General features: G+C 52.2%; 10 protein-coding genes across 10 annotated transcripts; 4 read left to right on the plus strand and 6 right to left on the minus strand.

Annotated features, from left to right (window-relative positions):
- Positions 1 to 662: 662 nt before the first annotated feature.
- N7458_006831 (CDP-diacylglycerol--inositol 3-phosphatidyltransferase) lies at positions 663 to 1754 on the plus strand (the record flags this gene model as incomplete). The annotated part of the gene is made up of 3 exons (XM_056910213.1): positions 663 to 861; positions 946 to 1322; positions 1386 to 1754. The coding sequence occupies 3 exons, from the start codon at positions 663 to 665 to the stop codon at positions 1752 to 1754; spliced, it is 945 nt and encodes a 314-aa protein (XP_056765917.1).
- An 828-nt stretch (positions 1755 to 2582) lies between these two features.
- On the plus strand, positions 2583 to 4037 carry leu2A (3-isopropylmalate dehydrogenase LEU2; the record flags this gene model as incomplete). The annotated part of the gene is made up of 7 exons (XM_056910214.1): positions 2583 to 2633; positions 2738 to 2758; positions 2828 to 2893; positions 2948 to 3043; positions 3123 to 3287; positions 3326 to 3749; positions 3805 to 4037. 7 exons carry the CDS (start codon positions 2583 to 2585, stop codon positions 4035 to 4037), a joined length of 1056 nt encoding a protein of 351 aa, XP_056765918.1.
- A 293-nt stretch (positions 4038 to 4330) lies between these two features.
- N7458_006833 (anaphase promoting complex subunit DOC1) lies at positions 4331 to 5747 on the minus strand (the record flags this gene model as incomplete). Its single annotated transcript, XM_056910215.1, has 2 exons — positions 4331 to 5154; positions 5231 to 5747. 2 exons carry the CDS (start codon positions 5745 to 5747, stop codon positions 4331 to 4333), a joined length of 1341 nt encoding a protein of 446 aa, XP_056765919.1.
- A 3025-nt stretch (positions 5748 to 8772) lies between these two features.
- Positions 8773 to 10678, minus strand: N7458_006834 (amidase; the record flags this gene model as incomplete). Its single annotated transcript, XM_056910216.1, has 3 exons — positions 8773 to 9842; positions 9913 to 10481; positions 10551 to 10678. 3 exons carry the CDS (start codon positions 10676 to 10678, stop codon positions 8773 to 8775), a joined length of 1767 nt encoding a protein of 588 aa, XP_056765920.1.
- Positions 10679 to 11012: 334 nt separating this feature from the next.
- Positions 11013 to 12559, minus strand: gwt1 (putative GPI anchor biosynthesis protein Gwt1; the record flags this gene model as incomplete). The annotated part of the gene is made up of 2 exons (XM_056910217.1): positions 11013 to 12401; positions 12464 to 12559. 2 exons carry the CDS (start codon positions 12557 to 12559, stop codon positions 11013 to 11015), a joined length of 1485 nt encoding a protein of 494 aa, XP_056765921.1.
- Positions 12560 to 15474: 2915 nt separating this feature from the next.
- Positions 15475 to 16547, plus strand: N7458_006836 (bZIP transcription factor; the record flags this gene model as incomplete). Its single annotated transcript, XM_056910218.1, has 2 exons — positions 15475 to 15534; positions 15594 to 16547. 2 exons carry the CDS (start codon positions 15475 to 15477, stop codon positions 16545 to 16547), a joined length of 1014 nt encoding a protein of 337 aa, XP_056765922.1.
- Positions 16548 to 17348: 801 nt separating this feature from the next.
- Positions 17349 to 18804, minus strand: N7458_006837 (acyl-CoA dehydrogenase; the record flags this gene model as incomplete). The annotated part of the gene is made up of 3 exons (XM_056910219.1): positions 17349 to 17715; positions 17769 to 18617; positions 18707 to 18804. The coding sequence occupies 3 exons, from the start codon at positions 18802 to 18804 to the stop codon at positions 17349 to 17351; spliced, it is 1314 nt and encodes a 437-aa protein (XP_056765923.1).
- A 1062-nt stretch (positions 18805 to 19866) lies between these two features.
- Positions 19867 to 20818, plus strand: N7458_006838 (uncharacterized protein; the record flags this gene model as incomplete). The annotated part of the gene is made up of 2 exons (XM_056910220.1): positions 19867 to 20327; positions 20398 to 20818. The coding sequence occupies 2 exons, from the start codon at positions 19867 to 19869 to the stop codon at positions 20816 to 20818; spliced, it is 882 nt and encodes a 293-aa protein (XP_056765924.1).
- Positions 20819 to 21111: 293 nt separating this feature from the next.
- On the minus strand, positions 21112 to 22861 carry pdeA (3',5'-cyclic-nucleotide phosphodiesterase PDE1; the record flags this gene model as incomplete). Its single annotated transcript, XM_056910221.1, has 3 exons — positions 21112 to 21865; positions 21929 to 22614; positions 22820 to 22861. 3 exons carry the CDS (start codon positions 22859 to 22861, stop codon positions 21112 to 21114), a joined length of 1482 nt encoding a protein of 493 aa, XP_056765925.1.
- A 1894-nt stretch (positions 22862 to 24755) lies between these two features.
- On the minus strand, positions 24756 to 26519 carry N7458_006840 (SSH4 family protein; the record flags this gene model as incomplete). Its single annotated transcript, XM_056910222.1, has 3 exons — positions 24756 to 25567; positions 25655 to 25960; positions 26027 to 26519. The coding sequence occupies 3 exons, from the start codon at positions 26517 to 26519 to the stop codon at positions 24756 to 24758; spliced, it is 1611 nt and encodes a 536-aa protein (XP_056765926.1).
- Between the last annotated feature and the right edge of the window lie 580 nt (positions 26520 to 27099).

Consider the following 27099-nt stretch of genomic DNA (forward strand, 5'->3'; position numbering starts at 1 on the left):
ACTTATTCTCGGGGAAGATCAGGCCATATAAACAAAACAAATAGCCTCACCCTCCTACTGTCCTAAGCAACTACCGAAGCCAGACAGGACGGCCTCAGCCAAACAATAGCCAAAGTGGATTCTCCCGCGTGGGGAAAGCTTCCAAGGTTCCGGGCGACCCGTAGAGCACAAAATCTCACGCCTCCAACACTCTGGCTCTTCCTTCTCACAGAGCCTCCATCCCTAGCAGGACGCTGTATCACTCGCATCCTAAATAATCTTCCATTCTCTTCTGCTTTGTCCACTACTCCACCTTGTGCCCTGCTACACCTCAGCTGTCGAGCTGCCCCAGAAGACTCCACCAGAGCAAAGGTACGCGTCGCGCCCATCTTATCACCCTGCCTTATCGCCTCGGGACGAATTTTCTCCTGAACGCCCACCACCCCCCCCCCCCTATATCCTTAACTCTCTTAGCTTTCAACTAAGCCCGCAATTCTTTTATCCCTCCGACCAGATCCGATCGCTTCCTCCTCAGTTATCGCTAGCTTCCCTCCTTATCATTCTTATCTTTTACAAAGACCACCGACTGTGCTGTGCCCTCGACCGCTGGCTGCCACCGTGTCGTGTCATCATTCGCAACCCAATCAACAAATCACTATCCCAAAACCCCTCCGCCATCCACAATGAGTGCTCGGACGCGACGACAAAAGGCCGCCTTGGGCGTGTCCGCCGATGATAGTGAAGATCTGTCCACCGGCAATGGCAGTGCCTCGACTCCATCCAGATCCACCAGGCGCACACCGTCCAAGAAGAGGTCCCGATCAGCTCTCAAGGAAGAGGAGCCCGCGGAGAACATCTTCATGTTTGCCCCAAATCTTATCGGTATGAAGTCTCTTTGCGCTGCTCCAGCGCTGTCATTCTTCCTGCGCCCGGTCCATTATAACGTATATTAACGCTCGCTCGTAGGGTATTTCCGAGTCGTCCTTGCCATCGCATCCCTTTATTACATGCCCCTCCACCCTCGAACATGTTCCCTTCTCTATAGCGTGTCGTGTCTGCTCGACGCGCTGGATGGATATGCGGCGCGTTACTTCAACCAATCGACCACCTTCGGCGCTGTGCTGGACATGGTGACGGACCGTTGCACTACCTCCTGCTTGATCGTTTTCTTGAGCTCTGCCTGGCCCCGATGGGCCATTATTTTCCAGGGTCTGATCTGCCTGGATCTGGCTAGTCACTACATGCACATGTATGCCACGCTGAGCATGGGTGGCTCGGATCAGAGCCACAAGAAGGTCGATTCCAGCCGCAGCTGGATCCTCTACCAGTACTACCACAGCAGGGTATGGCGCTCCCCCCAGCTATCAGGTTGATACGCTCAATGCTAATTGAGACTTTCTCCCTAGGTTGTCCTTTTCATTTGCTGCGCTCTCAATGAGCTGTTCTTCATCGGCCTCTACCTGCTCTCCTTCTCCTCGCCGATCCTGTCGCCCTCCCTCCTCCAGCCCGTTGGCGGCGCGCAGCCTTCCTCGGTGCAGCCCGGAAACCCCGCCAACCCGGTGCCCACCAGCCTTTTCGCCAGCCCGTGGAGTGCCGGTGCCCTCGAGATGGCTCGCGCCAACAAGATCGATAGCTTCTGGCCATGGGTCATCACCGGCGTCTCGGCCCCAGTCATGCTGTTCAAGCAGTTTGTCAACATTGTCCAGCTGGTCAACGCCAGCCGCTGGCTTGCAGAAGGCGACCGCCAGGCCCGCCGTGCCAACCGTAAGAAGTGATCTGTTGCAGATCTATTTGAAGTGTGGCGTTGATCATTTCGTCTCGCTGGCTCGCGCCTGGCTTGCGAGATACTTCGTTTTCGTCTTTCGCCCGACTTTGTCCTCGGGTCCTGCATCTCTCTGGAGCTTCGGTCGGTCTGTGATTTTTTACTCAAGGGGTCATTCGGGTTGATAGGCTCGAGAAGTCGTCACCTAGACTCCCTGTCGGAATGGTTGATTTGGCGGTTCGAGTCCTACTTCGTGATGAGCGTCTTGGGCGGGATAGGAAAAAAGGTCCTTTCCTGGAATGGTCTGATTATTCGATGGACCTTGTATAGTGCATACAGGGTTGTGTTCTTTCATGCTCCTTTCATTTCCTTCATTCTTCTTTTTCATGCCTGGTTCTTCAATTTTGACGTTTTCACCCCATTGTTCTCTTCCCCCTTGGTCTGACCATTTTTAATGCCGTTGTTATAGCTCATTTAATGCATGTCCCCCGTGTCTGAACCATCATGTTTCGTAGATAATCTCAATCATTCCTATATACTCCAACGACTCAAGGTCAACTGCGGCGGGCCGCTTTAACCGGCAAAGCCGCATATGCATATCAAACTCAACAAAGAAACCGAGGTGGTCGTTGATTGTTGCATCGGAGGTGGATTTGTTTGCGTCGGCGGAGCCGTCGAGTGGGCTGGTCGACTGGCCCGACTTGGCCGATCTCGGAGCTGGCGGGGTCGACTTCACCCGCAATCCTATCTTTTTTAAAGCTCTACTCTCCTGCGTCGATCCAATTGAGTCACCTCCAATTGACAATTGCCTCGTTCTTCCGTTTGTTCAATTAGCCTCACAATGCCTGCCTTCAATGTTGTTGTCTTCGGTGGTGACCACTGTGGTCCTGAGGTACGTTTGCTGCAAGAAACGACCCCGCTATTCCCCAGCACTCAGAGCTCTGGAAGGGGCACGCGCGTGATTGATCTTTTAGCTAACTCGACGCGAATCAACAGGTTACCGCTGAGGCTATCAAGGTGAGACAGAAGAATATCTTGTGCAATAGAGCTTGTGGCAGAAGAATTCTAATCCCATGTCGTGACTAGATCCTCAAGGTGATCGAGAAGAACCGTGATGTTACCTTCAACCTGCAGGACCACCTGCTCGGTGGTGTGAGTGCTCAGCGCCAGGAATTGCGAAAGGTTTACCAGCTAACTAAAACCTAGGCTTCTATCGATGCCACCGGCTCTCCTCTCACCGACGAGGCCCTGGAGGCCGCTAAGAACGCTGACGCTGTCCTTCTGGGCGCCATTGGTGGACCGGTATGTTCGATACCCTCATCTGAAGCGACAGGAACGCAATTGGGGTAATATATACTCATTGGAAATGTCTTGTGAATAGAAATGGGGCACCGGCGCCGTCCGCCCTGAGCAGGGTATTCTGCGTCTTCGCAAGGAGATGGGCACATTCGGCAACCTGCGCCCCTGCAACTTCGCCGCTCCCTCGCTGGTCGAGAGCTCCCCCTCAAGGCCGACGTTTGCCGTGGCGTCGACTTCAACATCATCCGTGAGCTGACGGGTGGTATCTACTTCGGCGACCGCAAGGAGGACGATGGTTCCGGCTTCGCCATGGACACTGAGCCCTACTCTCGCGCCGAGATCGAGCGCATTATCCGTCTGGCCGCCCACCTGGCTCTGCAGCACAACCCCCCTCTCCCCGTGTGGAGTCTGGACAAGGCCAATGTCCTGGCTACTAGCCGTCTGTGGCGCAAGGTTGTCACTGAGGTTATGGCTAAGGAGTTCCCTCAGGTCCAGATTGGTCACCACCTGATTGACTCCGCTGCCATGCTTATGATTAAGGACCCCCGCAAGCTGAACGGTATCGTCGTTACTAGCAACTTGTTCGGTGATATCATCAGTGATGAGGCTAGTGTCATCCCCGGCTCCCTGGGTCTCCTGCCCAGTGCCTCTCTGAGCGGTATCCCCGATGGCAAGAACCGTGTCAACGGTATCTACGAGCCTATCCACGGTACGTTTCTTTGCCATCTGCCCTTTGGGTGAACGTTACTGATTCATTGTACCAGGCTCTGCCCCCGATATTGCCGGCAAGGGCATCGTCAACCCCGTCGCCGCTATCCTCTCCGTCGCCATGATGATGCAGTACTCTTTCGGCATGTTCGATGAGGCCCGCATCATCGAGAAGGCTGTCGAGAACGTTATCGAGGCTGGTGTCCGCACAGGCGACATTGGCGGCAAGGCCACCACTGTTGAGGTTGGCGATGCCGTCGTTGCCGAGCTCGAGAAGCTGCTCAAGTAGAGAAAAAAGTGGCCAGTTTCGTCTCCCTGGCAGGCGTTTCCTATATGACATATAACGACTGTAGAAACCAAAATTGAATACCCTTTCGGATCCTTTCCAGCTGTTATTATTGATCCAAATGTCTTTTTAGAGATCTAATTTTAAGGCTCGCAGATTTGATAAAGATGAAAGTAAAAATTGGCTGTGCACCTACAATACAACGACCAGGGTATCTGAAAGCCATGCCAAACTCCACAAACTAGGACAAAAACAACGCCATTCCAGATGCTACCTATGCCTTTTAGACATCCACCTCACCGAATCACCGGCTCGCCCATCCAATCCGGCTCCTCAAGTCCAGAAGTCGAGACCAACCTCCCAGTATCAACATCCTCACTTCCCGTCCGACTATGAAGTAACTCCGTAATACCTCCGCGCAGAGACTGCCGCGCACTGTGTCGTCGATGCCGGCCATCGGCCGAAGCAGACGGCGCAGCCGCAACCCGACGACGATTGTCATCGCATGCGAAAACTTGGAAGCCGCGGACATGTGTATCTTTTCCGTTTTGATGGTTCTCCATCACGCGCATCTGAATCACCATGGCCTTCAGCACGTTACCCGCATAGGGGTCTTGCGCGTCCTCTGCGATGTCGCCGTCATCGCCCTCGACGTCGTCCTCATTGCCTGCACCGGGAACTTCTTCATTCCGGCCTGTTCGTCGACGGGCGTTTTTAGATCGTTTCTTGCGCCGGACTATGTCCTCACGTACCCAACCTCCATTGCGTCCGCCCACGCCTTCCAGTGGTACATCGACCCAGCCACAAGGGGCGTCACCTTCCCAGGTTCCGAATTCGACAAGGTCGTTGCCGCCCATGCCGGCCAGGAAGACCATTTTGGTGGGTGTGTAGCTCTCGTCTAGGTCGAAGTCGAGATAGACACGGATGCGAACGACGGCAACCAGTTTAAAGAAGTGGAGGGTTAATGTATGTGGTTGCGGACCGTCGGATTGCCAGTATTGCGCGGGGGAATGGTGTCGTAGAGCTGCGACGCCGCAGCCGGGTTTGGAGGTGGACACAGTCCACGAAGCGAGGGAGGAGATTTCGCGGAGATTGGGTGGGAGTGGTGATGGTGATCGATCTAGTCAAGTATTAGGGAATTCCTATAGTTGCTGACAACAGCCCTGGCTGCTGTGAAGGCGTAAGTGGCTTCATACCTCTGTCTTGCATTTCCTCGTCGCCGTCCTCCTCCTCTCCCTCTTCGGATTCATCCTCAATAATGCCGTCAACCTCGTCGTCATCGATTACCCCCGAAGGATCAATCCCTTCCCCAGGCTCAAATTGGGCCATTGCATCCATCCCATCCTCGTATTCCTCGTCATCCTGCCCATCGGGAGAGTAGTCATCGTCCAGTTCCTCTTCCTCCTCCACAGTCTCTGGAGGCTGCTGGTCTCCTCGCGGTCGCCTGAATATAGAGAAAGGGTTTGTCTGCGCTGCCGGGTGTGCAGATGCTGGTGCCATGTCTGGCGTCACTTCCTGCGGCCCTGTGGAGGGTGGGTGGCGATGGGTTGGGTTTGAAGGGGTATGTCGCGACGGCGGGGTCTGGAATTGGGTGCGCAGACTACCAGGGCCATTAGGATCTTGATCCTGGTAGTCGCGCGGGTTTGGTTGTCGTCGCAGGTGCGGCATAGTAAGGAATTTGGGAGTCGTCCAGTGCGGCCTGTGAATTTCCATGTTTACTTTGGCGCGGGGAGCTCGCTTTCCTTTTGCGGTTAGCGCGTTATCGGAGTCTTTGCGAAGTATGAGAAACAGGTTATGCTACAAATTATATTAGAGATCAAGCTGAAAAGCTCAGTTCGGCCTTGAAGACGTTGGCTCACGATGGAATTCCTTTCATGATCCTGGCAACATGTCTACTACCCATCTATTCTATCTTAAGATGTTTGCTAACGATCCTACAACCTCCTTGTCCGAAGAAATGTCCACTGCGGCCAACAGGAATGAATACTTTATGAAGGAAACCAAATGTGTTGATCTAAGTAGCACCCGGAGTATTTCTCACGGGTTGTTACTCAAAAAATAGGTGGCAGCCACCGGCTCACCCACTGCTTCAACGATAGGCCTCAGTGTGAAGTTAGAACGAGCATCAGTGGTTTGGGAATAGTATGTGCCGTCCTCAGCCTCCTTGAAAGAGCATAGCCGCGAGGCTGTTCAAACAGATAAAGCGTATAGGTATGGTTGGTACTGTCTCGAGGTCGGGGAGCAGTATACTCAGCGACAGCATCGCTAGAGTTTACAAAGCGACCATTTTTCCCAATCGTATAGTTGCCTCCCCACCAGTGAAGCCGAGTTGTCGTGTTCACAGCGAGTCCAGGAACTAGGCTGCTGTAATACTCCGAGGTCGTAACATCGGAATCCGGGATGTTTAAATCCAGCGTGAAAATCATCCAAGTGCTGTCATCTGCGGTCTCTTGCTTGTCTCGCGCGGAAACAATGGGCTGACTGCCGACATCTATACTTCCCAGTTAGAAAATCTGATAACGTGCCAGCGAGCTCATAACACTACCACTTGGGCCGATCCATATTCCTGGGGTGATGGTCACATTTCCGAAGCTTGCTCCAAGTTTGCTTTTGGTCGAAGGATAGCTCTTGGGTGGCGTTTGTGCAAGCGCCGCAGCTGCTGCAGAAACCAGACAAAATACGCTGAACTTCATTCTTCCAGGATATAAATTGAATGCACGTATTCGACCATCTTTAGCGGATCAATTCTCACCTATGTGCTTGAATACAATAAAGATTGTGAGAAGCAAGCGATCGACGCGACAACCTCGGCATGGAGACCCAATCAAGCCCAATGTAGTATTTAAAGCCGATAACCTCGAACCATGACGAATCTCTCAACTCCCTTCCCAGAAAGTCAGTTCCATTCGGCGGAGGGGATCTTGAGACTTGATCATTCAAACTGAAATTAAGGAGCATCAAGGCCGCGTAATCGTACCGTCAAAAACGTCGAATATGTTTATTGTAGAATCGGCACTCCCGCACTTATAGTCTTTGTCCACTGTTCGATGGGTCTGGATTACCAAAAATAGTAGGATCTGATTGATCTATTCAAGAATTTACTCACACTATTACTCTGAGACGTTGTCTGCTATGCCTTGACAGCCCCTTAATGCGTTCAAAAGGAGGCGAAAGGTACGTCGAAAGTTGGGGAACGTGTTGTCATCAAAATCTATCAAACGCGAGTATTTTTTACTTAATGAAATAAACTCAAGTGAAATTTGAATCTGATTTTGACAACTTATGTGCTCGCAAAAAATGAAAGAAAAAAAAAATTGTAATCGTTCCACATATAGAAAGTCCCCTCTCGTCAAGTACTAAGAGCAACACCTGATTCCGTCCGTGAAAACGAAACGCGAAGAGACGAGCTCTTGTGTCACAAGCCCCAGACCCTGTATAGCCACTGCCACATCCAGGCTACACGATACACTATATCCTTTCGAATTCCCAATTCTCGGACCCCTTCACCAGTGCAATCTTCCTCAGTTCCATCGAGCTCCTCCCGTGGTCATAATTATTACCTTCTGCAACAGCATTTTTTGCTCAAACGAGGGCAGCCATCTCCAGTCATATGTGAGAACCCCCGATTCCCACAATAGGCCTCGCATCTGCCACTCCAGAACATGCTGCACTGACTCGCATGGAAACAGTTGTCGTCCAGTTTGTCATCGATCTCATTGGGGCTGTCTTGGGCTGGGATGGCCATGATGCTGGCAGCGAGAGTGAGCAGAAGGATAAAGTTGGTCTTCATGATGATGCGATAGAAGGGAGATAAAGTGCTCTTTGGTGAGGCTTTGTCTTGCTCAAGCAGAAAGCTGCAAAGGGACTTGCGATTGTTGGTTTCCAAGAGCATACGTAGACGTATTTATACCCAAAATTCATTACAGTAATGAAGCTAATCGGGAAGGACACAATTTGTACGTAACATAGTGTAGGATGAGAAGAATAGAGACAGTCGAAACAATTGTCATCTGACTAGCTACGGAGAGTATATGTGGTCCAATGATATTAATAAGAATTTCTAACTCAAGGTTTTCCTACTAAGCAGACTGCTGAGTGATGCTTCTCTTTACAATATAACTGTACACGTCCATCTCTATTACCATATCTCTGTTCCAAACTGGACACCTGACTCAATGCCAAGTCAAGGTCGACAAGAAAGGCGGATCTCATTCTCTTTGCTTTTTGCCAAATATATTCCAAAGTATCTCTCAATCGTGGTGAATCACTCAAGTAATACCTGTCCTACCGTTATAGCTATCCATCGGAGGATAATCATTTCTATGCAGCGAAGGGAATATTAAGTTCCAGGGTCAAGTTGTGTTCTTTGGATAGTTATATCTCCAGCATGTTTTCCGAGGGTTAGGTACTCTAGTGTCAATTGATTGCTCGGAACCCAGGCATACGCATAATATGTAGGAGACCTTAGTTCAATGGCCTTGTACTACAATCTCGCCGATGGGGAACATGATCCATATAATTGGAAGGCCCACCAAGTTTCGTGTTTGGACGCAGCGAATGATCCTCTACCCAGTCTCTAAGCAATGCGTCCGTAACAAGAGCACAATGTTTCTCCTAAATCAGCCATGCGAGCATTGACTGTATAATCCAGCTATTAATTAACCCGAAACCGACGGCCTCATGCCTTATGTTCACGTTGATATCAAACTCTGAATAACATTTCCTTGCATGACCCTGATTACGCAACCCCTGCCTCCTTAGCTTTACTAATAACATCCTCCCAGACCGAGTCGTCGCCTGAGGGAATATGCATATCCAAAATCCCCTCCCCATCCCTAGCAAAATCAATCAAGTCTTCTTCAGTGCCCCAATCGCTCATAGCCATAACGCCAATGGGCACACCACTGTCCTTCGCATAACCAGCTGGGCAACTAATAGACGGGCAACCCATGAAATTTGCCAGCCAGACATACTCCATATTTCGCACAGAAGTCTTGCCATCCGACAGACCGCGAGAAAGCTCATTCTCACCGCCGTCAATATGCCAGCCCGGAATCGGCGTTGAAGGGGTGAAAATCATCAGACCGGGATGAGTCTTGAAAAGATGCGCAATGTGCTTCATGATCAGATTGCGTAGGCGTTGGGCGGCGAGGAGGTCTTGGGCTGTGATCTGCCACATGCCCATAGACACGAGGACTTTGTTCGGTGCTGAAAGGTGGCGAATCTGGCGCGCATCGACACAGGATGCGATATCTGCCATGATGGTCAGGACGTGGGCACGCTGGCCTTCGGGCAAGTATGGGATCGTGATGTCGATGACGTCGTAGCCATGTTGTCGATAATATTCGAGCGCAGCGTCGAACACGGCTCGGACAGGGGCCTCGGCACGGTCGATCCAGTCGCGCACAATACCAATTTTCTTGATCCGCTTACGGCCAGCGGCCAGTGGCAGCGGTTTGGGGAACTGTGCAGAGATCGCATCTTGCGAAGCAGGCGCAGGGTTTGCCATAACGCGATACGCAAGTGCGAGATCGTCAATGCTGCTGGCCATGGGCCCGAGAACACCGACGCTAGGCGCGAGACTCATGGATGGTGCGCCAGACACACGGCCATGAGTAGTCTTTAGGCCCCAGATACCACAGAAAGACGATGGAATACGGATCGAGCCTCCGCCATCTGCGCCGAGTGCAATTGGCACCAATCCTGCGCCGACGGCGTATCCAGATCCACCAGAAGATCCACCACAGTAGTAGTTCTTGTTATGAGGGTTCCGTGGGGTTCCATAATTGGGATTATTGTTATTCGTGTCTGGAAATGCAAAGTCAATCAATTAGCCACGAGACAGCAACGGAGGAAATAGCTCGCATCAAGTACATACCCAGGCCGAGCTCATGCATAGTTGTCTTTCCGATCACAATAGCACCGGCATCTTGCCATTTTTGCACACACCACGATGTCGCATCAGTCCCATGCTTGAAATCGAGCTTCGTTCCAAGAGTACGCTTGTAGCCAGTGACGTGCACTTCATCCTTGACCGCAACTGGGACACCATCGAGCGGTCCCAGCGGCTGTTCATTCTTGTACCGGTCTGTAGAAGCCTGCGCAGCTGCACGAATGATATCAACCTGTGATTCCAGAAAAGCAGTAGAGTGCTTCCCCGCGGGCGTAACGTCGCGTCGCACGAGAGGCAGCAACGCCTCAACGACCGCAAGCGGGGTCACTTCGCCCGACGAATACAAAGCATGGTAGTCGGCAGAAGTGTAATAGCAGTTGTCTCCTCTCCTCTTCTGCACAGCAGGCGTTGGAGCATCACTAGGCACCTTCTCGACGGGAATCACAGTGGGATCAGAACGGCCAGCGTACTCGTGGAGATGGGGGATTTCGCGAATGACATCAAAGCCGGCATTGCGCCAGAAGTGGCTTTGGAGGAAACCGAGATTGTGGATTCTAGTTGGGGCACCGATACGTTAGCTATCTGGTATATTGTCAAGTGCAGTACGCTTTGTCGCATCTTACAATGTCGCGCCGATCGCTAGAGGAGTACCTCGAAACACCGGGATTGTCTGCGTCTCATTTTTGTAAGGTACCTTGGGGCCTTCTCGAGGCACTGGGTAATTCAGAAATGTGATGTTATCGGAACTCATCTTGTTGGGAGCTGTAAGCTTGTTGACGTAGAGCTGTCAATCTCGAGCAAGCCGAGGAGTTGTTCCTGAGCAATTGTCACATGCCAACTATGGCCGTACATTTGAGAGGTCAGCTGACACTCTATCCAGATGTACGGCTTCACAGTACCACAGAGAGCAATGGTATAGAGTCGGAAGTTTGTCGAGAAATAAATTTTAGATATCGCAGAAGTCCTCGTAACCAACCGAAAAAAGGTGATTCTTCAGTCTGAACACGAGTATGATGTGGAAAAATGTAGTGATCATGAAGATATGATACAATGTATAAGCTTAAATACTCTAATCCTAAATCCAACTACAGGCGTAGTTTAAAATTGAACTTGTCCATAACCAGAGCAAGGCCAGTCAATATCGCCGCATATACGATCAAGATGGCCATCGCCAGCGGCGTATTCACATCCAACGTTGGAATACTCAGATTGACCGCGCCAGTCAGGAGATTGGCAACCAGGAAGATCGCCAGACCACCACGATTGAATGCGTGAAGAATGCGGCTGGTCGCGAAGGCATTTCGCCCCTCCTCTCCTTCCTTGCTGGTAGCTCGGTGAACAGATGGGAAGAACAGAGTCTCGGCCAGACAAAACAGCAGGATCTGCGCATTGTTAAAGGCTGCAACCCACAAGACATAAGGCATGTTGGCGAGCCGGCGCGAGACCAAGATGTTCGCTCCATATCCAAATGCATAGGAAGAGTTAAAGAAGAACATGGTCGACCAGAACATCACCTGAAGAGCCAAGCTCACCAGCACAGACCTCCGTGCCTGCTGCGGGGTTTTGGTGGCGGATGTGCCCTTGGGAATGATGCGAGTGCCGACACCTCGGCCAGCGAGGAAGATGGCTAGATAACCCAGGAACGAGAAGACACCTTCACGGTTCTTGGACAATAGATCTGGGCCTCGGGGAGAGATCAAGATGTAGCTCTTGAGCTCGGTAGACTCGAGAGCAACCTGGTAAATGATAGAGATAATAACGGCCAGGGCTTCATAGGATGGAATCAAGGCCGTCAAAGAGTCAAAAATCTCAACAAACGGGGGGAGAAAGCCCAAAGTGAAGAAGAAGTTCCAATGGACTCCATACTCAGTCACATGCTCCGCATAGTCCAGGCCTTTTACACTCCAGAGGCGAATGACACCTAGTACAAGCAGAGGAATCGAGTGACGCAGGGAGTTCATGAGTCGCCCAATGAACGGAGTCTTTTTAGACTGGGCACGGCTCTTCAAAATGGCGCGCGCAGATACCACGCCAGCTGAGAAGACGAAGGAACCCACCCCCAAATCCATCAACGATGTTCCCCAATTCTCCACCTTCGCGAAGCGGCGCGGAAACACTCGGAAATCAACCGCGAGAATTGCCACGCAGGTGACGACCATCATAGCTGCCCGGTAGGTCGTCAGGAACGGGTGGACGGGGAGTGATCCTTCGTCCTGGAAACGATCATCCTTGCCAACTGCGTTGCGGGGAGGCTTCGCTTTTTGCTGAGAGCGCTGAGGGGGTTGGGTGAGGTACAGAAGGACGGCGGGCGTGATCAAGAAGATGTTGAGGAGGACGGGCGCGGAGGAGTAAGCGGTTGTCGCGAATAGAATCGCCAGCACATTGAGGATGAAGTCTGTCAACAGCGCGGCCGGGCTGTATGGTGTGAAGAAGGATAGTCGGGACTGAAGAGCAGACCACAGAAGAACGGATGCCTAGATACGTGAATTTAGGTCAGGAGATAATCGCATGAAGAAGGTCAAGATTGTCATCCTACCGACGCGACGAAAGAGACAGCGTTGATATCGGCAATGTTGCTCCCCGCTAGGTTCGACACAAAGGCCTCTTTTCGAGCCTTGTAGCTCGGATCCATGTTGATTTAGGTATGTCGGATCTAGTAAAAGGAGTGGAATTGCCGAATTGCCATCGGCAGCTTGGAAGAGATCCTCCGCAGGAAATAATGCAGTGCGGGATGTCAAAGAGCGGAGGAACTCCAAGCTCGGCACGGAGACATGGACACGGTGGCAATCACCTGACTCGTCCTGATCTATGTAATTGAAGATAGGATGAAAGGTGTTATATTCAATTACCATAGCCCAGAATAAATAAAATTCATGATATGATAGGTACTCATTCAAATGACAATTTCATTACACGGTACACACAATATTATTACCTCCGACAAAGTTCAACAAACGAGGAGCGGCTAGAAGTGTCCAGGATCGGATTTCATACTCCTCCGCTTCTCGAACCAGGAGCCAAGTAGCTATGTAAATAGCAGCTTGTTCTCTATAGTAATCTGTCCCTATTCAGCGCAATGCAATTGGACGCTCGACTTATCTTGAATAGTATTTAGGTGATCATGACTCTGCAGGAAGCTGTTAAAAGGGTCGGCTAAGCTCGGTAGTCGTCATCGATCGGCTGCAATGCGGCTGGGCCATGCCATGGCGATCTGGGGCACTTCAACAATCTTTGTGCTCCTCTTCCACTACTGTAAATGAGCGGGCGTTGGGTCTTCCACTCAGCTCCTTACTCATATAGGAAAACATACTGTAATCTTCGCCGTCATAGGTATCTCAAGACCCCATGTCGATCAAGAATCTATCGAAAATTCCCTCCGCAGCCACCGTCCGTGAGCCAAACGGATCGTTCGAGAAGCGACACCGCCCAGATTGACACGAGGCTGCGAAATGACCAGATCGTGATCGATACTTAGGGGCCACGTAATTGGTCCAAAGGCACCGGATCTAGGGGGTTAGTGCCGCGCCGCAACTCATTATTGGCGACATGGTTGACAACTTTAGCTCTGCAGTGTGCTGTGCGCAAGTGCTCAATACTGTATGTAATTACATAAAACGTTAGCTCTGGTTAGGGTGCCAGTGGGGGCAGGTTTGGGCAACTTCTCGTGCGGAGTCGCCGGCTTCCTTTGGACTTGTATTCCAAATAGTTGGAATCTGTCATTCCCATGTGGCATCGATCAGGGGTGGCCACATTCAGAGCCAGAGGACCCGCTCTCGTCTGTTGCCAACTCCATACGAATGATATGATGCGAGAAAATGTTACGTGACCTCTGCGAAAGAAGAATGGATAAATGCACGCTAGCTTCGTCTTGTTGGTGACCAACTCGACCTCAACATTGACCATGACCTCTGGCGTAGGCGCCTAACAAGGATCATCGGACAAATGAGGTTAGAGCGGTAATGGTAGTGCCTGGATCTTCCATGCAGTGGCCATGCAAGTGGCACACACAAGCGCCAGTCTCCAGGCAGGACTGTCCACTCAGGGGCGTCGTGAAGTGGGCCTAGTCTAGCAATGTTGGTTTTGTTAAAGAAACCAACCTCCAAGATTTGGTCTTTTAAACTTGGCCAAATTTCCATGAACAAGGGTATAGGACACTACAGATGGGTGTTTCACCCACGGATAGTTCTCCACGTGGTCACCGTCTTTTGAGGGAATCTTTTTTTTTCTTCGAGGAGGATCCTCGTGGACTCAATTTTACGCCCTTCTTATTGAGTCAAAAAGCGCCAGATGGATCTCGGGGCGTGTCTGCTGGGGGCCAAAAGTACCTAAAGTTCCTTTTCCCCCCACCCGCGCCATCTTCCCCTAGTCATCGTGCATAGCTGTCTGTCACCCTAGCTTAATAATAGGCTGTGTAACAACTTTGAAAGGGCTAGCGGACTTGGTCTTGCAGACGGAGACGGAGATGCACGGTAGTTAGGGCTTCTAGAACTGGGGAACCCCCGAGCCGAGGAATCATGCCTGCTGGAGATATTTTCCCATAAGATCCAGATCTCTTGACTTTGGGTGACATGAGAGGGGCCTTGTAGGCCAAGCAAACTAGGAGACGGACGAGTAAGCCGCTAACCATGCAGCACTGGCCAACCTAAGGAACATATACCGAAGTATAGAACGGTGTCTCCGTACATCACCAACAGTCATGCAGGTTGACTTTCAAGGGGTGCTTTTGTTGTTGGATGCGTCTATCGGTCTATAGGCCACCAGGGTCTATAGTGCATAGGTCATGGGGGGTACCATTAGAAGCGCAAATTAGGGCTCATGGAACGCCCCATGCATCCATTTTCGACGCAACTCGCTCGTCCTGGCAGGACCGGGCTCCAGTATCCCGCTAAAACGCAGAAACGCAGGAGTTTCTTTCTTTTTTCTCCAACGGGGCCAAGCTAAATATGAAAAAAAGAAGGGCTAAAGGGCCAAAAAAGACGCCATGCCCATAGCTTGAGAGTACCCACAGGGTTCGTGCGGCTGTTTCCTGTTCATTGGCTGCCTCCGGGCCAGCACTCAGCCGTTAGGTGCGCATCACCGGGAGATTGCCTGCCTTTGGGGCCTGGCTTTGATGCTAGCGACGATCCGGAGAAGGACAAATGTAGACTCTTGCCTCTTGTATCGGGTGACAGGCGACAGCCGACCTTATTTAAGACTTGGCACATCCTAGTGAAATTGAATGGGTCGGCCCATAAAGAGTCGTGTCCCATTTCTTGGAATAGAATACTGTCCTCCTTTCGTTCCTAGTAGTCAACCAAAAGGTCCCGATTACCCACTATCTCTTCCTGGGTGTTCAGCCTTGGAATCCGCTCAAGCTACTCTGAGGTTTTCTCCTACCTGCCCCTGCTCGGTCCGGCGTACAGGGGGGGACGCCGCCCGCAACGAACTAGGAAAATCTGCCCCAAATTCCATCCTGGCAACACTCCGAGGGAGAGTCATTTGAAAGGAGCTCCCCTCGGGCCTCCCTGGATGCTTCATTCCTTTCTCCCGGTGACGCGTGCTGGATCCATGGTCACCTCCAACGCCCTCCTCGTGCGAGATAACTGGTTCACGGAGAGCCCGGCTGTCGTTCGTTATCTGGGAGCAAGTCGGACCACCCTGAAACCCAGAAGAACCATGAGTAGTAGCAGGGAAGGGGGCCACCCAGAAGGCGGGAGTCCCGCTCCGGGACACGAAAGGTCTCCTCACTCTCTGCCGAGCAGTTGGAGCGAAAGCGGGCCAATGATCGAGAGGCCCAGCGATCTATCCGCCAGCGAACGAAGGAGCATATCGAGCAGCTCGAGCAACAGGTCGCCCGGCTTCAGATCCAGGTGAACGAAATGCGGCCACGGAACGAACAGTTCGATGACCTTGTTCGACAAAATGCCGCTCTTCAAGAGGAAATTGCCCGGTTGAAGCATCAACTAGCCGGTTATACAGGTCGACAGGGTTTCGCGGACAGTGGATGGAATATGGGTGAAGGGCCAAGTACCGCGGCGTCCGGTATACCAACGACGGGCACGATGCTCTCGTCACACTTCTCTGCGCCGACTCATCCCTCGGCAAGTTTCCCTCGAGCACCATCGACATTGTCAGTCTCGAGCCGATCATCCCACCCCCATGAATGGCAGCCGTCATACTCGAGCACACGATCGTCATCGCTGGGCGAGTCGTCGGACCCAGAATTCTCGGCTCGCATGGAGCCATACGTGATGGAGGGACAGTTGCAGGCATCTTCACGCATGGCGGCGCCCTCTCTTGCCATCGCAAACTCCCAGATCAGCTTTGGAAGCGTTACCAGCCCGACTCAATCAGGCTCGGAGTCTTCTTTTTCTCAGATGTATCCTGTAGGACAGCATCCACAGCCGGGGCAGCGAGGAGACGGGTTGCAGCCCGTCCCCCACTCGTCGATGAATCAACCTGCCGCCGGATACCTTCCTGGCCATCGATCAATGTCCCTGTCCATGCCTAGCGTCAGTGCTCCCACTCAATCAGCTCCAGGTCAGCCGTATCAGTCGCCGAATGCTCCATACCAGGGCCATCCCGGCCAGCCTCCACAGAGAGATCCGTCATACCCATATCCATGGAACCCGCAGTCATGAACAACCTGGTGACGGAGTTTGGGTGACCAAGTTTGTGTCAATGGCAGGAGGCGTGCAGTATCGCCTTCGCTGGGGAAAGCAGAGGAGAAAAAGCACAGTCCATCTCCTGCCACGTTGAATGCCTGCAAGCGCTTCTAGACTAGAGCGCTTAGAAAACCTTATTGAAGGGTACGTTACGGCACTCAAAGGCACTTGCGTTAGTCAACGTGACTAACAGATTTTATTGTTCAACCAACAGGGGCAATTTTCTTCTGTGGAAGATAGATGAGGTCAACAACGTCGATGGGCAGGATAAGCACAGCTGAAGAGGAAAATATAGCCGGCCCGGATCCTCGGACAGATTCCGACCTCGACACTCCACAGGTTATATTCACCGACTCTTGATGATACTGTCATCGTTTATTATCATTCGGATATAATTTCACACGGACAGACGGGGATAAAGCACGACGAAAGTTGTCGAGGTGCGATGGCCGCTTTACTTGGGAGAGAGCATTGGATAGGGTTACGGGAATCCCCCAAACACACAGCCCCGAAGTAACATGCCACACTACAAGGGGCAGTCCCCATGTTCTGAAACATGTTACACAAGAATAGCGCAGGCGCTATTGAGGTCCATACTGATCATACATGAACGAGATACGACAAAGAATGCCCTGATCAATTCCAATCATTGATGCCCTATACTCCCAAAGCTGCGAAAAACTGTACAATACATCATCAATGCGCGCATAGCAACCCAAATTTATCGCAGAAGAAATCCAAAAAAAAGTCAGAACTAACTGGTCGCTAGTCCATGGTCTAGTTTGTGTACTGCTTCTGCAGCATCTTGGCAATGGTCTGCAGCTGGATGTTGCTGGTTCCCTCGTAGATGGCACCGATCTTGCTGTCACGGAACATCTTCTCGGCAATGCCCTCACGGACGAAGCCCATACCACCCATCCACTCAACCGCGGAGCCAGCCACGCGGCCGGCAACCTGGGAGGCGTAGAGCTTGGCCATGGCAGCGTCCTTGACGAAGTCCTGGCCGGCCTCCTTCTTGCGGGCGGCGTTGTAGACCAGAGCTCGGGCAGCGGCGATCTCAGTGTAAGCCTGCGCAATCTGGTGCTGCATGCCCTGGAACTCGCCAATGAGCTGGCCGAACTGCTTGCGATCATTCCAGACGTAGCTATAAGGTTCGATTAGCAAGAATTCAGCGCTGTTTATAGAACAACTACTTACCGAGCAGCGTGCTCCCAGGCACCGAGCGCCAGGCCGGTCATCTGAGCAGCGATACCGATGCGACCCTCGTTCAAGATCTCAATGGCGATCTTGTAACCCTTGCCCTCCTCGCCGAGCAGGTTGCTCTTGGGGATAACGACGTCGTCAAAGTTGAGCACACAGGTGCTGCTGGCGCGGATACCGAGCTTCTTCTCCTTCTTGGCGATCGAGAAACCGGGGGTACCCTTCTCCACAATGAAGGCGGTGATACCCTTGTAGCCAGCGCTAGGGTTAAGGTTGGCAAAGACGATGAAGATGCCAGACTCCATGGCGTTGGTGATCCACATTTTGGAGCCGTTGATCTTGTATCCATCAGCGGTCTTCTCAGCCTTGGTCTGCAGGGCAAAGGCATCCGATCCAGACACGGGCTCCGACAGACAGAATGAGCCGACAGTACCGGTGCTCAGCTTGGGCAGCCAGGTGCGGTGGGCCTGGGCATCGCCGTACTTCATGATGGCGGTGTTGACGAGAGTGTTGTGGACATCGACCATGACGCTGACGCTGGGGTCGATACGCGCCAACTCCTCGATCGCCACGATAGCAGCGGTGAAGTTCATGCCCGCTCCGCCGAACTCCTCGGGGATCTCAATACCCATAATACCCTGCTCGAAGAGGCCCTCGACAACGGACGGGTCCATTGTCTCAGCCTCATCCATATCCCGGACCTTCGGGCCGATCTGTTCGGAGGCAAACTTGGACACCATGTCGGCCATCATGGTCTCGGTCTCGGACAAGAGGGAGATTGGCGTCGGGGTCAGCTCGGAGAGGTCGGCCTCCCGCCGGCGGGGAGTAGTCGAGAAGGCATAGGCACTATGGGCCAGTGCATGTCAGTTGAAAGTTGCTTTGTGCAGCCGCATTAAGCGGGATCGGTACTTTCGTGGTGGTGAGATTGAACATACCTCTGGACTGGGCGGATGGCAGCTAGCCGGTTGGAGGCCAGGCGTGCCGAGGGAGGAGTGCGCGACAGGGGACGCAAGGCGCGGGTGATGGAGGCCATTGCGAGTGTAATGAGGGGGTATGTGTATAGAGAGGGAGTGTGATTCTGTCTTGTGCGAATAATCGAGGGGAAAAGAAGAAGGGAATGTGAACGTGAAGAACAATAAATCACAAGGGAAGGGCCAAACGGGCCTCGGTTATCGGCGGCGCTGGGGATTCGCGGGGAGAGGCGGTGGGGCTTATCATTGGTCAAACCTAGGTTATCCCTATTTATGTTTGGCCAGGAAAAGATGATGTATATCAGCGAGAAAGAGAAGGTCGTTATTCAGTGGGGTCAATTCACAGATTGGTATTTGGTGAAATGAGTAACCCAGGGTCAAACTCACCGTGATCGTGTCCTCTATGTACATTCTCCATATGCAGGTCCACACGCCCAAGTACGCCCAAGTTTCGGAGCTGCGCAGAGAGGGCAGTCGGTAGGACAAAGGCATTTGTGGACAGAAGCAAAATATTCATTTGATGAGGACGACGGTCCAGAGGGTTTAAGGAAAAATGACATTTCTCTATAACTACTGGAGAACCACGTACTCTATGTTTATGTGTCGAGTAACTCGGCTTTCGGGCACCAACAATAACAAGGTTCCGGTTCCTCGAGGCAAGGAAAAGCTTAGCTTCGGCTTCATCTTGATCTCATCATGCCGTATCGGAGAAATTCCTACTGGAAAGACTCCATCGGTCAATACGTCCAATTCAACCACGGGCCCTTAAGCCCTTAAATCCGAGCAGTGTGATCCAGTAACCACGGACAGGTCTCATTGGATGCCCCAGTCGTTTCTAGTGCTGACTTGTATTTCCGAAGCCAGGATTTCGGGGTAAACCTGAATTATTGAGGCTAACATTGCTTTGCTTGGACCCCTAGCTAAGGCTTTGGGGCTCTTCGGCTATAGGAGCCTTTTCTCAGAAAGAGTATGTCTGCGCCCCATCCTGACGTACGTCTACAAGTGTCACCTCTTGTTAAATATCTGTATCCTTCTCTTACAGATAGAATCAAAGGACTGCCTTCGATCTGAATATCCTCACTTTTATCCTGCTATATCAGACTCATCTCCAGCCAACTGCACAAATGCCCAGCTCATCTATCCTCTCCGAATTCACCTTCACCAATTTAGGCCCCCTGACCACAACCTGGACTGCCCCCGCCAGCTGCGCCACCGTAACGGACGATGTGAAAATAGGCTATTCCTCATACATAGGCCAGGCAATCTGGGACTTGAGCTGCCAGGTTAAAGAAAACAGCTGCGTTCCAACTGGGACATCCGAAGACCCTGCACTAGTTACCGGCTTGAGTCCAACAAACTTCTACCAAGGAGCATACTTCTCGCCGGGCCTGTATTGTCCATCTGGATGGACTACGGCTGGCGTTGCTTCGCGCAATGGTACTCAAACTGTTACTTCGTCTGGGGATCCATTTAGTGTGACTTCCGCTGTGCCGACGTCTTTCGATGTGCCTCTTATGAACAATCCCGCCAATATCCTCATGCAACTCCTGGAACCGAATGAGACGGCTATAGTTTGCTGTCCGAGGTCAGTTAACCATAGCCTCCTCCCTTCAAACCTCAAACTATAGACAAACAAGTCCACTAATGGCTGATAGTTCAATGACCGCCGGCCCCTTCATCGGATGCTACTCAACCCTCCCCGATTACAAGATATCTACCGCCTGCATAGACTACGTCCCGAGTGGGGATCTCCAAGCCGTTAACCAGACATTCTGGTACTACGGACAGACGGTCGTTGGGAAACTCTACTCGCTCACGGGTAGTGTATCTCTCACTGACACTCAAGTCGTTACTTTCTCGCCAAGCCAGACTAGCACTCTCGTCGCATACTCGGTTTTGCCATTCGCGGCGTTCATTCACAAACCCGCGGACTATCCGGCAACTGCGACGGCGGCAGCTACGTCTAATGCTGCGGTGAGAATGTCATCTACGAAGGGGTCGTGGGATGTTATGGGTATTTTGGTTGTGAGTATTCTGGGTATGGCTCTTGGGGCTGCGATTGTCTTGCCTGTTTGAGGATTGCTGCGTGCAATGTGCTGGATGGCTGAATGAAGGTGAAAGAACGGGCTTGTCTTGAATGGTGTGGGGATCATGATCAAGGATTCTATCGAGGTAAAGAGCATCGGGGTTGACAGTTCTTCCTCTCTAATGTAGGGCTGCGCGCTCTGCTGAATCAATTGACCTTTGAACGGCATGCTAAATGTAACTCCATAAAAACAATCCATCTATCCGCCCAGAAAAACAATAAAACACCGCCTCGCTGGAAATCAAGAGAGAAAAATTTGCGCCTTTCCTACTACCCATCCAATTCAAACCCAGATCCCCTCAGTCGGGTCTGGAAGGAAGAATTCACAACCCAGATGCGCCTCCTTGGCATGCGCCTGAAGTTCTCTAAGAATTTGTTCCTCGGGGGATGGTCCATCGGTAAGATTCTCCTTGATATGAATAATGTAAACAGACAGACCAGTCAGCGGCAAGGGATCAGCATCCGCCCAGCTTGCGATATTAGACACATCGACATCCTTACTATCGGTACCATCAGCAAAGCTGTCAGACAGATCTGGGACGGAAAAATCCCCCGAGCGAGGTTCCAGTTTTTGGTCTTTCTCGCTCGGCGGGTTGGAGCCCCGCTTGGTTCGCGGACTGACTGGGCTGCCTGTACCGTCGCCAAAGCCGGTATTGGGTCGTTTGCGCTTTTTGTCGGGCAGCGGTCCTGGCTCACGAAGTGCCATCACCGTTGAGGCGAGTGCACTTAGTTCGGCTACCATGTGTCGAGGGCATAGGTGACCATAGAGATACGCATCATCGATACTATCAGTGAAGGAGCATTCAATGAAAATGGCCCGCAGGGTGCCTGCGTGAATTTTAGGAGCAGCAGTCTCCCACACGCGTTTGTTGCGTGGTTCGAGGGAGATCGTGTCCGGCTCGAGATCTCCGAATATGATAATCTCTTTACCAGTGCGGTGGTCGCGGAGGAAGAATGCAGAGCTTTCAACTGTGGCCATAATAGGTTCTTTGGAATTGGCCGGGAGTAGGCGTGGTGATCGAGCTGGGGAGTAGAAACTAGTGGAAATTTAGCAACTGCATTCCCTGGCGCGGATCGAGCACCTCTTGCATCTTGCTTACCTTGCATCAGTATGATCCATAGAAACCGCCCGCGACGGTAGCATGAATTGCTCCGATGGAAATACAGCGCTGCCAATCCTATGATGTGTAGCGGACTCGGGATGATATCGCTGCTTGCAACGACCATGACTGACAGCGAGACACTTGGTCAAGATGCCGTTGCAAGCACGAACGTAACCCCTGCTCTCACCGCTGCCGAACCTAGTGTTTCCACCCTCTACCAATCGTTGGTACGTGAGTAACCCAGCACCACCATCCTCATCTGACAGATTTGGCCAGATAATGTCGTTGAACATGTGGTTTTTGATTGCAGATAGGACTGATGGCAGAGCCGCAACAGGTTTGGGTCCACTTCCCGCCTCCAAGATCGGCGTGTTGATCGCCAAACCCGAGATGTGGTCCAGATGAGGGTGTGTGATCAAGACGGCGCCGATGATCTCCCGGAAAATATGTGCAGCATTGGCTTCTGCGCTTTGGGCGGGCAGATGTAGACCTTTAAAAGGCCCAGCTGTCATGAATCCCTCCTCATCTTTGGAATCCGGTAGGAAGAGCTTCAGTATGCGAATGATCCCCGCAAGCAGTGTCCCCGCATCTACGGCCACTAGTGAACCGGGGGACCAATTCATGGATGTTGATCGCACAAGAACGCCAGTCACGCTGTCTTCTCGGGGACCGCCATTGGGGCCCTGTTCGACGTTAGCATGTTGGATCAACCAAGTGGCAGGGGCTCAAGACGCTAGAGCCCCAAAATGTCTCCACATCTCCAAAGAACAAGGTATGAAAGGGACAGGGGGTCTGGATCGCAGATCGCCGACGTCCAGGTCTAGCACGTGACCATTGTAGGTGGTAGTGACGCAAGAGTTAGAACTGGAGATCGAGGTAGAGACGCACCAGGACAATGATTTGGAACGCAGGGGTTTCTGTTTCTGCCATTGTTTGCTCACGCACGTCGCCGTGTTGTCCAGTGCGTGAGACACCGATCGGTAAAGCGTGGCCCTGTGAGGGAATGGCCACGTCGGTAACCTTGATGCCTGACTGTTTAATAGTGTGCGGGTTTCAGAGATGTGTGATTGTCTCGTCTCACCTTGAATACGACCAATCTACAGGTGTAGATTGGTCAACCGCGGCTGAGAGGGGAGTTGAAGCGCGGCTAGTCCAGAGCGTTGGGCCGAGATCTAGATGCTGCCTAAGCCGAAAGTTGTGATTTGAACTGTTTCTTTTGCAGAGTAACTAGATATGATCTGCTGAGGAAGACTCTTAGCGCAGGTATGCGCGCAGCACGGAAAGAAAGTGCGGTCAGAGACGAGGAGCAAGGAATCGCAACGAGTCAGTTGCGAAATGTCGGGCAAAGATGTGTGGTACCGCAAGCGCAGACCAGGCCGGAGCACGTTGGCTGCAGATAAAGTCAGGCGCGCTTGTAGCTTGAAAATGGACGAGACACCAGACTCCGCCCAGTGTGGGACCCTTTCCCCAGCTTGTACAACGAGCAAGAGAGGCGCACCAAGTGCAGCAGAGCACAGGACGCTACTGCACGTAAAACCCTAGTAGCTGAGCGCCGATTGGATTATGACCAGTAGTATGTTCCCAGGTAGCCACAGCTGCAGCGACAACGAGCCCTGCGCACAACAATGTATGGCGGCGCAATATCGCAGGCTGATCAGAACGGATCTAGGCGCAGCACGCCGGGCTTTGTGCTTTGTGGGGGTGTCCAGCACAATGTGCGGCGGCACAAACAAAGCCTCGGAAGGAGGCGCTAAGATCTGGTGCAGCCGAGACACTTTCAGGTTACCTGAAGCTCAAGTGGAATTTTCTTGGGGTTGGCGGGTGCGACTCACAAGGTTGAAGAGGCTAAGATTTACGGAGAATCTGTGACGCGCTCAGAGCTCCAGGGCAACTCGGGGCGAGCCTTGGCGCATTCAACTCCACCTTTGGGGCACTGAGAAGCCAAGCCAGATTGCCATTTGCTTATTGTGGAGGCACCAAGGGGAGGCTGGGAAGACAGTGTTTTGCGCCCTGCAATCTTTGCAATCCACTTGTCTCCAGAATACTCCTGTAGGGGGAGCCGGGGTTGTCGAGGAGGATGCGGAGCTGATAAGTGGGCGCGGACGATCCATGGATACGAGTCTAATCGGTCGGTTGACCCATGACGTTCCACTGCCAAATGAGGGTCTCGAACCCACCCCCCATAGTTCTTGCCCTTTTGGGGGCCATTGTAAGATAACCTACACAATCACGTCTGTCTCATCCCTAAACTGTAAGAAAGGGATTACAAATCCATCTACAAGGCTATTTTCACAGAGACATGGTATGGAGCAGCGGCAAATATTCAGCCAGATCAATAGTTGCGAGTATAGATTCTGGAACCATGGGAGTCCTCCCAAGGCCATGAGGATGCTAAATGACAAAATGTACAGGCCGGCTGCTGACAACATGGATATAACCAAATCCAGGGGTAACAATAAGCGATTGATGGAGGTGGGGGGCGAGAGAGAGACAGCAAAAGACCGCTGGCCCTGTACATGATCGCATGGTCCATTGACAAAACATAAACCCGATTCATCCCAAGATAAAGAAGGCCCCCAGAATTCTCCAAAAGACAAGCGCATATTCCGTAAACCAGCCCACCCGAGTTGCTAGAACGCCATCCGTGGACTCGCTAAGTGTAGAAAGGGGAAAAAATTCAAAGAAATTGAGGTAGAGGGAGATCCGTAATCAAAGCCGACAGGAGACAACAAAAGCCGTAACGAGAGGGTATGTTCGAGAAAAAAAAAAAAAAAGACGTAAAAATATAGGAAGAAAACCGAGTGCCGAGAGCGAGGCACCGCTTTTATTGACGTTCATTGAGATCCCAATCGACCACGGCTTGATAGCTGGGCAGGTTCTGGGATTCAAGATCGGCGGCATTGGCATTCGGAGGCGGGCTGGATTCTCCGGAGCCTCGGGCAGGGAATTCTAAAGAAGCATCACTGCCTCTGCGGCTGCTTTCAGGGCTCGAATACTCTGGGGGTGGAGCCTCATGCTCATCTGGAGCGCCCGCCGGACGACCAGCCACGGGGGTACTGGAATCTTCTCCATCCACTCCAATGCGGCTGGAACCCTCCCCAGCATCCTCGTTAGACGGAATATGGGCCAGCTGGGCAAGGGAAATGTCGGTCGGGGATCGAATCGGACCGGGGCTGACGGCCTGAGGAATCCCAATTCCAGCACTCCGAGAATTATACGATTGGTACACGCGCTGGGAGATTGTAGCGGCGCTTTCCCGGCCAGACTCGAGCAGGATGCTGCCCTGCTCGCTGCCATAGGGTGGGGGCGGGGCGAGGCTGCCTGTCATAGGGGCCAAGCCCCATTTCTTCACATTGGCTTCGATGAAGACGAAGCCCATCTGGCCAAAATTGACATGGACGGTGCAGGGACCGTTGGCCCCAACTGTTGGGAACAAATTTTGGGCGCGATAGTTGTGGGCGACATCCTCGAGCTTCTTGCCGTTGCGAGTGAAGAAGATTGTCCCCGATCGTGGTCGGTAGCCGACACCGATAACGTCGCCTTGGAGGAGTGGAGGTCCGTATGGGGTTGGCGTGAATGGCTGGTTGTGTCGGCGGTGGCCGGTCGATTGATAGGCAACAGACGTTTTGTGGAAGCCTAGAGGAGAGTGACTGGTTAGCGGGACTGCAAAGGAATCGCCGGCGCGGCCGGCCTATCTGAGCGCAAGACCTATGAAAATCATACCAGGAATTCGGAAAAGAGGGTACGGTTTAGTCGTCAGACCGATACCGACCATTGTCGACTCGGGCTTGTCGTAGATCTTAGCCTCCCAGTAATAGACCTCGTTCTGTTTCGGAAGAGGTAGATTGGTCTGCACGCTGCACTCCGAGTCGAAAAACTCAATTTCGGTACGAGCTTCCACAAAACAGTTGGCAATCTCTAATTCTGGTTGGAACTCCCAAGCGGACACGCCCTTTTCTTGAATGGCGAGGAACTGTGACAGCGAAATATCCGTTTGCATAGATTCTGGAGGGTTGGCCTGGACGAAAGCTGGATGGGATCATCAGCAAGAAGACTTCCCGGGCTGGCGATTGACGGTGTGGAACTCTCATTTACCTTTTGCTCGCAAATACTCTGACCTGGTCAGGTCATCCATCGTCTCCAGCGCCGCTTCCTCCTCCCGCAAGAAGGCTTGTTCGTCATCATATTCACCGGGGCGACCAATGCGATCGAGCATAATCCGCCCGCGGCGGGTATATTTGAAGAAAAAGAAGATCGCAAGCACCACAAATGCAATCGCGGCTGATCCAAAGGCCGAGAGGATCCCTATCAAGATGCCTTTGCCGGTTGAGCCGGAGGAGTCGCCACCGGCGGCAACGAGGTGTGTGGCATCATCGGACGTCGACGACAGACTGGAGATAACATGTTGCAGGCTTTCTTGTATTTGTTGTTGCGAGAAGGCAGCGGCGGCCGTCTGAGTAGCGGCTGGAATTGTCTGTGTCTGGGGGATGAGGCCGAGCGGTGACGTCGACGGAGTGGCTATCACTGATTTGAGGGTCGAAGGCAGGCCAGCGAGCGCACCGGGGCCCGATGCCTCAGGGCTCTGCATCGTTCATTGACTGACAAAGGAAAGTGGAAGAAGAGACGCAGGCAAGATGAAGAAGAACGAGGGGTGGAGGAAGAGGTGATAGACGTGAGGCTGCAGCGTTCGTTGGAGTGGTAGAGAGTCAGTCGAGCGAGTGGGCGAGCCCAAGTGGAAGTGGGCCGCGGCGGTCGACGTGGACTGGGGGCGGGCAGAAAATGGCAAAAAAGTGGGTAAGATTGGCGGATCAACCAAAGACAGAGAGAGGAAGAGAAAGATATACAGATACTCTGTCGGTTGAGTTGGTCAGGATAACTCCGTAGATGGCGTGCCTCGAGGATAGATGCAGATAAATACAGCAGAGAGACGAGATGAAGAAGTGCAGGTCGTGGGCGGGTGGACTCTCTCTTTCGACGCTTTCGGCCGCCTGGAGTCGTCCCTAGGTTCCTACGGAGCAGTCATCCTGATTACGGTGGTTTAGTCTTTACCTGCCATCCTCCTCCAATGCAAGGCAAGCCAAATAGGCATATTTTTCTCTCTCCTGCAGTCTTGATCCAATGTGATCGCTGTGCCTTTTTCTCCCAGAAGGGGACTGTGCATTTTTCCC

The sequence above is a fragment of the Penicillium daleae genome (assembly GCF_028827525.1).
Source record: "Penicillium daleae strain IBT 16125 chromosome Unknown utg000006l_segment0_segment0, whole genome shotgun sequence".
Taxonomy (NCBI): domain Eukaryota; kingdom Fungi; phylum Ascomycota; class Eurotiomycetes; order Eurotiales; family Aspergillaceae; genus Penicillium; species Penicillium daleae.